The sequence below is a fragment of the Drosophila miranda genome, chromosome XL (assembly GCF_003369915.1).
Source record: "Drosophila miranda strain MSH22 chromosome XL, D.miranda_PacBio2.1, whole genome shotgun sequence".
Classification (NCBI taxonomy): Eukaryota; Metazoa; Arthropoda; class Insecta; order Diptera; family Drosophilidae; genus Drosophila; species Drosophila miranda.
In genome coordinates, this window is record NC_046673.1 from 1,736,031 (window position 1) to 1,745,431 (window position 9,401).

A 9,401-nucleotide genomic window follows, 5' to 3' on the forward strand; every position below is an offset into this window, starting at 1 on the left:
AGAGTCCGGACGGTACCGCAAACACCTCACTAATTGCATTCACCATGCCACACCATCCACCATCCACCATCCACCACCCACCATCCGCAATCCACCTGTGCCCACCTGTGCCCACCTGTTCCCACCGCGTCACATCAGGGCGTACAAATTGCCGACGACTATAGCTTCCGCTATATATTGTACACGCTGCTGTAATCGATTGGAGTCGCTGCCACCTTATATAAGACGCCGTTATGCTGGGGGAACCGGCCACAAGCTAATGCCGAACGTGGCATCAAGTGGCGATGGAGCGGAGTCATCGGTATTCTACCAGTCGCTCGCGATTCGTTCGGTGTTTCCATTCGAACAGAAAACAACGGATCTGAGATGCCGAATGAGGCAGAAGCTGCAAATGGGGTTGACTTAAGATCAGATCCGTTCTGGGGAGAGCTGAAAGAGTGGTAGTACAAATAGGTGATGAGACGGTGGGATAGGATAGGAACTGGTGGGATAGGAACAGGCACGGGATAGTGGGCCCCAGTGGGAACGCAACTTACTTCTTTCTACCTCTTGTATCCACAATCCGCACAGCATTCGGGCGAACCAACAGGCGGAGACGCTGCAGACCCAGCATGCCCTGCTCCAGCAGCAGCGGGACGAGCTGCTGGCCAAACTGGGGCAGTGCGAGGATCGCGAGATGAAGCAGCAGGCGGCACTGACAAATCTGCAGTGCGCCCTGGAACAGTTCCAGAACGGTGAGTACCTGGCCTCGGCCCCCGCCCAAGAGCATAGCCTAACCACCGGCCATCGCAGACAAGGAGCACGACATTGAGATGGCCACCCAGCGCATCCGCCGCGAGATGCAGGCCCACTTGGACAGGCAGGACCGACTGCAGGCGGAGATGGAGGCCATGCAGCAGCAGCTGGCGGAGGCCAATCGGGGACTGCGGGCGGCGGCGCGCCTCTCCGACCAGCTGGAGGCGGGACAGCAGACGATCGCCGTGCTTAGGGATGAAGGTGAGTGAGCCGGCGGGTGCTACGGGTTGCAGAGCCACAGATCTTGACTAACGCACCAGCCACAAACGGAACCCCCACATGTACCTAACCGTAGCCCTAACCTTAACGGCAACGCCAACGCCAGCCCCAACCTCAACCCCAACCCCAACCATGGTGTCGCCCCGAACCCCTAACATTGCCACCCTCGATCACGCATCCCAATCTGCACTCCAAGAAAAATCGCTCAATTTTGACTGTCTATCGAGTGAATGAACAAGAGCCAGATTAAGAGAGCATAAGAAAGAGAAAGCCAGGGAAAGAGAGTGTATGCGAGAGAGAGAGAGAGAGAAAGAGAGAGCGAGTGAGAGAGAGTGCCAGAGAAAGCGACGTCACGATTCACCTCACGATTCTCAAAGGTAAATATCAGCTGGTAATTCTGGGAGCTAAGCAAGATATGAAACACTCGGAATTTCAGTTGGTATCGACTTTTTTGAATTGCATTTTATCACCAAAGCGCAAAGAAAAACACAACAATAGAAAACTAAAAACCAAAAGAAAAACAAACAAAAAAAACACAAAGAAAAAAAAGAAAATACTCGCTAATTCGCACCTACGGCACGTGGCTAAAACTGTATTGGCTGTAACTTTAAGTTGCTCACCTCAGCATCAGGTAAACTAAAACATATTGCTTTCTCCTCCGCCACTAAACCCCCACCCCCACCGCCAAAATGCACCCCTAACATACTTGCCCTACCCTTGCTCGCACACCACGCCACAGACCACAGACCACACACCACACACCACTCACAGAGTCTGTCCGCCGGTCCGTCTTGTTCGCCTTGTCCGTCCAAACTGGTGCTGGTAATCCCACATCTGCAATCTCCAATCTCCAACCTCCAACACAACCCCAAATCAACACTCCAACCGAAATCCAATCCAAATCCAATCCTCTTTGAGGCGCCCAGAAACTATCATTTGTACTATTCGTATAGCCTTAATATTCAGTGGCTTCCCTTCCGATCACTAGCTTTGAGACGTGTTGATGTTTTTGTTGTTGTTGTTGTTGTTGGGAAGTACGATGTCGTGTAAAGAAGGAAATTGAGAATGCCAAAAGAAATGCTAAAAATTTGTAGAAAATGTATCAGAAATTCCAAAACTACATACATATTCGTATTTTGGAAATCTATTGAAATTGAAATCTATTAAATTGGTGTCCAAATATCTTCATTCCGTACACGACAGAAGCCCCCATACTGCCCCTGCTGTCCCTGCTGCCCCCTTATTCCATGCCCTGTACCGAGAGCTCTTTCGATTTCTGTATGTTTTTATTTCAATTTGTATTCTTTGTTGCTGACTGACATTTATGATTTAATGCACATTCCATTTTTGTTGATTTGAATTGCTTTTTTATATAATTTGATTGTGATTGTGATTGTGATTATGATTATGATTATGATTATGCTGTACCAAATACTTGTATAACTATGACCGTTAAAACACACAAGAGAAGAGAGAAGAGAGAAGAGAGGAGAGAAAAGATAACCTTGAAAACCGTAATCAGTTCGTAAATCGTATTATCCGTATTTCGTAAACCGTAACCCGTAATCCGTAACCCGTAATGCGTAATCCGTAACAAAAAACAGAAGAAAAAAAGAAACCGCTGAAGGCTTTCAAAAGCCGACTGTATCTGCAGCATTGAATAATCTCAATTTGTAAATGTGAGCGATTTGAGGCATTTGACACACTCACTTTGCAACTGGAGATTGCTCGAAACTGCGGCACATGCCACATTATGTACACCACACACCTAAACAACCAGTAGCCCAAAGCCCATGGGCTGTAGCATACCTTTTCTGCATGTCTGTATATAGTACATATATACATATATATACATATTTGTATATACATATATTTACATAGGATTATGAGTATATGTACATGTACATGTACATATATGAAACGAGAAGTACTATTGCTTCGTCCACCTTTCCACCTATTGCTCTCTGTTGTCGCCCGCCTAGCTGAATTTTGATTTGTTTCCGTTGTCGTATTCTCGTTCTACATATATTCTCGTTCGTATTCCCGTATTCCCGTATTCGTTTTGATTTATTTATCGTTTGTCGTTATTGATTTGCATCTTGCATTTTGCATGGGAGAGTGGTTCATGGGAGAGCCCAGTCAGCCAGTCTTCATTGTCCAGGAAATGTACTATGTCAACCCATCAATACAGCCAGCCAGCCAGACAGCACCAAAGCCACTCGCAGCCGCCAACTCCGCTAACCATTCGCGACGCGTTTCTAGGATCCAGCAGCGTCTGTACGGTTGAGTATTACATCAGGTACTGGTGTGCTTTAAATCCAACAACCAGTACTTATGTTATACTACGCCGTGCACTGATCGCACTAACCGCATGCCAAGACCAAGCCAAAGCCAAAGCCAAAGACAAAGCCCAAGCCATCTCCAGATCCAGGCGCGCGCGCTTTACCAACGGATTTGTAGCCCTAAGATTCAATAATTAACCGAAAACCATCTCCTAACAATTGTAGAATCGCACTAATGTGCCCGACTGTTTGTATATTTTGCCAGTGGAGAGCCTGAAGGAGGCGAACGACCAGCTGGAGATGAGGCTCAACAGCAGCGAGAGCAGCCAGACGGACAAGATCGACAAGAGCCTGATCAAGAGCTTGCTGATCGGCTATGTGGTGAGCGGCCATGCTGGGGACAAGCAGCAGGTGTTGCGCCTGATTGCTTCTGTGCTGGACTTCACCGCCCAGGAGTCGGACAAAGTGGGTCTAAATAAGCAGCAGAGCAGCTGGCTGGGAGCCATACTCGGCGGTGGACCAGCGTCGGGGGGCTCAGGTGTGTACATATGGAATAACTTTGAAGGATCTATACCCATATCTAATTGAATTTGTCTTTTTTTCTTTGGCAGGCCCGGGCCGCGGCAATGAGAATCTGGTGCAGGCATTCGTGCAGTTCCTCGAGCAGGAGTCGCAGCCACAGACGGCGGCTCAGCTGCGACCGACCCTCCTTGGTATGACTGGTCAGGTGGACACGGGGCCCCCGCCCCCACATCCCCAGCCACACCCACACCCACACCCAGCGCAGGCAGCAGCAGGGCATGCTGCCTCAGCAGTGCCTGCGGGTCAGGACCACGGCTCAGCGCCGCCACTATCTCTTCCAGCATCGGGAATGGGCGCGGGTGCCGGTGCCGGTGCAGGACAGTCAGGACAGCTAACAATAAGCTCCAATGAATTTGCACCCTCACGCAACTCCAGTTCGATATTAAAGGATATTCTCAGCGACTCCTGATTCTTGTAGAAAGCCAGACTCCATGGCCTGCTCTCCGCCCTTGTTTTTGAATAATTTTAACATATTTTTTTCTATATATTTAAATTGTATGCGTGAAATCTGTAACCCAAGCATATACCCATGTTTATATCGGCATATATCTCCGTGTAAGTACATACATAGAAACCTATATGGTATATATTAAGTATACATATATATATTTTTTTTTCAGTCCCCCAACTGTGCAATGTCTGTGTATGTGTGGACCATTAGCAATTTGTAAATATGTAATATCCAATTTGAATATGCCTTGGCGGCGGAGGGTATGCCTGTGCTTGCCTCCCGCCTGCCATGGACACGCCTTCACAGGGGCCTTGCTAACAAGTAGCCTAGCCGCCAATCAATAAACGAATCAAAAAACAAAAAATAAACTACATATATTGGACATTTTACTGACGGGATTTTGTTTAATGTAATGGGTCTTTTCTACTAGGGCACATTCGTCGAATGATGCGTTCGGGCGCTAGTTCACATTCGGCTCGAAATAACGAAAGCATTTTTGTATGAACAATATGAATGTAAACATAATGTATTGGCTTTGATGTTATTTTGTGTGTGCCTTGCGACACGTTGATCAGTTGATCAACAGTAAGCACAGCAATTTGTTACAGTGAACAATGCCAGCGAATGAATAATGCAAGACGAATGCGAAATAGAAGAGCTGAAAGAAGAGACGATCGAATCCAGCAAGATCAAGAAAATGTGCGTGTGAGCATGTCGGAATTCCATGAATCTTAAGCGCCATAGGCACGAGATGAACGAAATCAACAACATTTTGAACGGAGAAAAGCGCGCCGGTTCTTCATTAAGACTCACAGACAAATAAGTTATCGAGCATTTACATCCGCTTCGTTTCTTCGTCTCCCATCCGCGTACGAGCCAAATGTTTGTTGTGTTTTTTAAATCATCTCGAATATTACCGGGGTTTTGGTCACAGCAATGTTGCTGCATTGACCAGCTACTGGTGATTAGAAATCATGTGGGAGACATGCTCACGTTCAGAAATTATGACTATCTAGCAATCTCTCCTGATATTTTGTCCTTCGTAGAATCTTGAATTGCCAGATTTGCAGATGTGTAGATGATTTAAGTGATTCTCTCCTGTTTTGACATCGCTCCCAGAATATGTGTGTGTTGTTCCAGTGTTTTGTGACTTCTAGTGGTAGAAGTCACACGGAGTAGCGATGCTTCGGATGAATGCGCAGAAAAGAAATTAAGCTTTTTTGCCTAGTGACCAAAACTCTTGAAGGGGATGTAATGGCACTATGCCAAGATGCTAACAGATCTGAATGTTAGTATGTAATAGGAAAATGTCATACTTGTAAAGGGATAAAATGGGATTTGGATTTAAAAGTTTAGATTAGCTAAGTTAAAAAAAATTGCCAGTTCTCTATGATGGAGTGGTACTCAAAGAGTATAAGGGGTATTATATTTGTCGTGAAAGTGAATGGGTGTGTTCTTGATCAGCATCAATATCGAATCCGAAATAGCCATGTCTGTCTGTCCGCCCGTCCCGATGACTGCCTAGATCTCAGAGACTATAAGAGCTGGAGCACCCAGACTCCTGTGATATCGCACTGTTAAAAGTGTTTTTCAAAATTTTGCCCCGCTCCCATACTCCCATAATCTCGGATCTGGATCAAATCGAATCATTATTAGGCCGGAAACGAGAAATCAAATTGCAGTGGCTACTATTCGGTAGCCTAGCCACGCGCTTACTTATTTTTTCTCCTTCCTACTCTTTTCATCGTGCAGTATGCGCCTTCTGCCGGAGGGGGGACGTACTGACTGAGTATCGGGTATAAATGTAGAGTCGCGGCCCCAGCTGCGACTCACAACGTTCCCGCTCGTTTAGTTAGTAATTGTTTAAAATTGTTGTAATGTCTGAAGACTTTTAATTTATTCCTAAGGTGTGAAAGTGTTTGGCAATCAAAAATCATTGGCTTTGATTCCATGCAGAAATACTGTTGAAAGCTTTTTCGACAGCTCTGACTCCACATTTACCAATAAGAGTTCTCCGTTGTTAGATTTTAATTGAATGTTTTACCGTTCGATGTTTTAATGTACAAAGTTGGAGGATGTGGCCGCGAACTATGCTGCGCGCTCGACGGCAATGCGGACTGAGAGTAAGAAAAGGGAGAGGCCATGCAATAAAGGCCATGACAGCGTAATTAGGATAAACGCGACGACAGATAATTTAAGGGAACTCGGATAGACGAGATGGTAGGAAATACATGTATCTTAAGAGCTATTAGAGGCTGTGGTACCGAACGTACGAGTATACTGTGTCGTATGTGTGTCGTGTCATCATTCTGTTCAAAATTTGAATACTTTTTGCCGTCCATTTTAGATTTTGATGCCAAGGTATGTTTTGGGAATATCAGGGAAAATGTTTATGTGCTTAGAGCCGTTATACCGGCTGTGCTCTAGTGTGTTTTTTATTTCTCTTGAAGCTTTTTCGACACTGAATTTGACTCCAATTGTGACCCCTTCTCTTATTGATAGTTTTTCTGTCTAATCAGTTTTTTCGTTGATTTTAACACCTTCGGGATCTGGAATCCTACCTGGAATATGATGGTCAGATGCTAACCAGACTTATCTATAATATTGTTTATCACAGCTTTGAGGTATTATTTTTCACCTACTAGTTGACTTACTTTTGAAGAGGTGTTTGGCAGTAAGCCATTTCGCCCGGAAAACTGGTGGCATGGCTCCTGCCAAGGCAAAGATTTCATGTTTACTCGTATCTGGGGGAACCCTCACGCACCTTCTTGGCGCACATCTTGTTTTCTTGAAATTCGAAAATATGAATACTGATTATTGGCTATCGCCCTAATTTAATTGTCGCCGCTAGTTGTTATAATCGTTCGCTTTTTCTCATTTCCTTTTTACATGACTGACACTTGGCATTTTTGGGCTTATTATTCCCCCTAAAACGATATAAACTTTTGATTTTCAATTGCTTTGTGTTCTACTAAGATGCTGACGACTTTCTGTATTACCCTTACCAATGTTCATCACGGCCTATTTGCCTGGATTAAAGCTACAACCCCGATATTTCCAAAATAGATTAAAATCGTTATTTTGCCTTGAAGGCTTGCAACGGAGTCACAGCCAATCGAGATTAAAACAAAAACATCAGCAAAGTGCATGATGTGTGAAATGCTATCCTATATTTGATGGCAACTTTTTGTGTAAACCCTAAAGAGTAAAGTTGATTAACATAAGCCCTGTGCGATTCCGCCCTGTATGACTACATTTGGTATGACATTTGGCTTGGAGATAAGAATCCAGTCAGTGTATGTTTTGGGAAACTTTTCCTTTTCTATTGTTATTTTCAAGAAATGTGGGCTTATGCTTTTTTAAGATCTACAGCAGCTATGCGGCAGTCTCTTTGTAGTTTGCACCAGACAAAAATTAGGTTGTAGGCCTAGATGAGCAGATCACTTCCTCATACTTGGAAGTAGTAATATACCACAAAATCTTATTTAAAAATTCAAAAATCAACAAAAATTGGGAAATTTTAATTGTACGACCTTGCTCAGTATTTTGTATTCATGTCGATATAGTGGATATAGCTGGAGATATAGCGAACAAAAGATTAAGTCTTATACAATTTTTATATTTCACCAACTTTGACTTTTACAAAAACTTTTTTGTATGGTATGGTCCCACTATGGTTCTAAGTAAACCACTTTTTTACCATCAAAAAATTGATGATGCAGAGTTCCCAAAGTATTTATCAAGCTTAGCCAGCAGGAATTCACTTTCTTCCATTTTCTCTTTGAATCACGAGGAAGATTCTTCAAATGTTGACAGATGCCTTTTGACAGTAGCAGTGTTGCCCTGTCAGTTAAGAGACGGGAAATTCACACAGTCACGTACTTATTGAACAGCCATCGTATTATTTTGTCAGTCCGTCTTTCGCTAACATAAATAAGTTCGAGGGTTTGCTCACACGAGAACACGCTGTTGTTTCCAAATCTAAGCCCCAAACTGACTTTGTTTGCCTTGCGATTAATTAATTGTCATTGCGAATGAAGTCATCCAAGAACTCGTGGTTCTTCACTTTGAGACCTGCTGTAGCTGCAGTTCGGCTATCAACCCACTTGTCGGCAAACACTGCACAGCCAATTCTTTTTTCAATTTTTCAAGGTTTAAATCTCCGAGGAGCAAGCCATTCAATGGTTCTGGAGGTGTCTCAATTTCTGGTAGTTGCACTTTTCTTAAAGCGGAACACATACCATCTGATTCCATCTGATGAACGCATGACAACGGTGATATTCTTGGTCTATAGCACCAATCAGCACTTTCGCATGAGCAGAATATTCAATATCTGGCTCGTACACGAATGAGAGACTGAGAGAACGAAACGGATGTAAAACCTCGATGTACTTGTTGACATTGCGGGTATTTTCTCTGTGAGTGTTAATAACGAACCAGCTCGCTTGTCTCCGCTTCAGTTTTTGTTGATTTCGTTCATCTCATGGCTCCTGTGATTGAGATTCACGCAATTATGACGTGCTCACGCGCACATTTTCGTTATCTAGCGGAACTCGTTCGTTTGTTGCATTATTTGTTCCACGGTACGACTGGACCTTTCAACCTCCGTCTTTCTGGCATTGTTCACTGTAACACACACACACACAAATTGGGAAAATTTTTGTTCTTACTGTACTTACAATGGTCGTACGCCGACTCATCCGGTGTAGACTCGTCTAGAATTGAAGAGACGCAGTCAGGGTGGGTTTTCATGATGGCATTGCTTGAAGTATGCGAAAGTGAGATAGATAGATCAAGTTCAGAAGTTCGGCTCACTTCGGGTGTGCGTGTAAAATGGTTCTCACACATTCTTGGTATGCATGTATACCCATCCTTTTGTTTTCGTAGGACACGAAATTCTGTACATATAAGCTGACATATTGTGCATATATGTATGTACATAAATATGTATTATATTATATAATAATATTATTTATCACATACATATATATAAAAAAGTGATTTGCACTGAAAACGTAAGCGATATGTGATAAAAATATGTCCTGGTCCTGCGGCAAATAAAACGCTGTGTG

The 9,401-nt window shown here is 43.9% G+C and overlaps 1 protein-coding gene across 1 annotated transcript in view; it reads left to right on the plus strand.

The window, feature by feature from the left end:
• Nucleotides 1-4,702, plus strand: part of LOC108155661 (thyroid receptor-interacting protein 11) — a 33,053-nt gene extending 28,351 nt beyond the window's left edge. The window contains exons 4-8 of the mRNA XM_017286626.2: nucleotides 571-734; nucleotides 793-996; nucleotides 3,562-3,834; nucleotides 3,908-4,433; nucleotides 4,499-4,702. Of these exons, the coding sequence (XP_017142115.1) occupies nucleotides 571-734; nucleotides 793-996; nucleotides 3,562-3,834; nucleotides 3,908-4,287 (1,021 nt within the window). The 3' untranslated portion in view covers nucleotides 4,288-4,433; nucleotides 4,499-4,702. The remainder of the gene's footprint in view (nucleotides 1-570; nucleotides 735-792; nucleotides 997-3,561; nucleotides 3,835-3,907; nucleotides 4,434-4,498) is intronic.
• The last annotated feature ends 4,699 nt before the right edge of the window (nucleotides 4,703-9,401 follow it).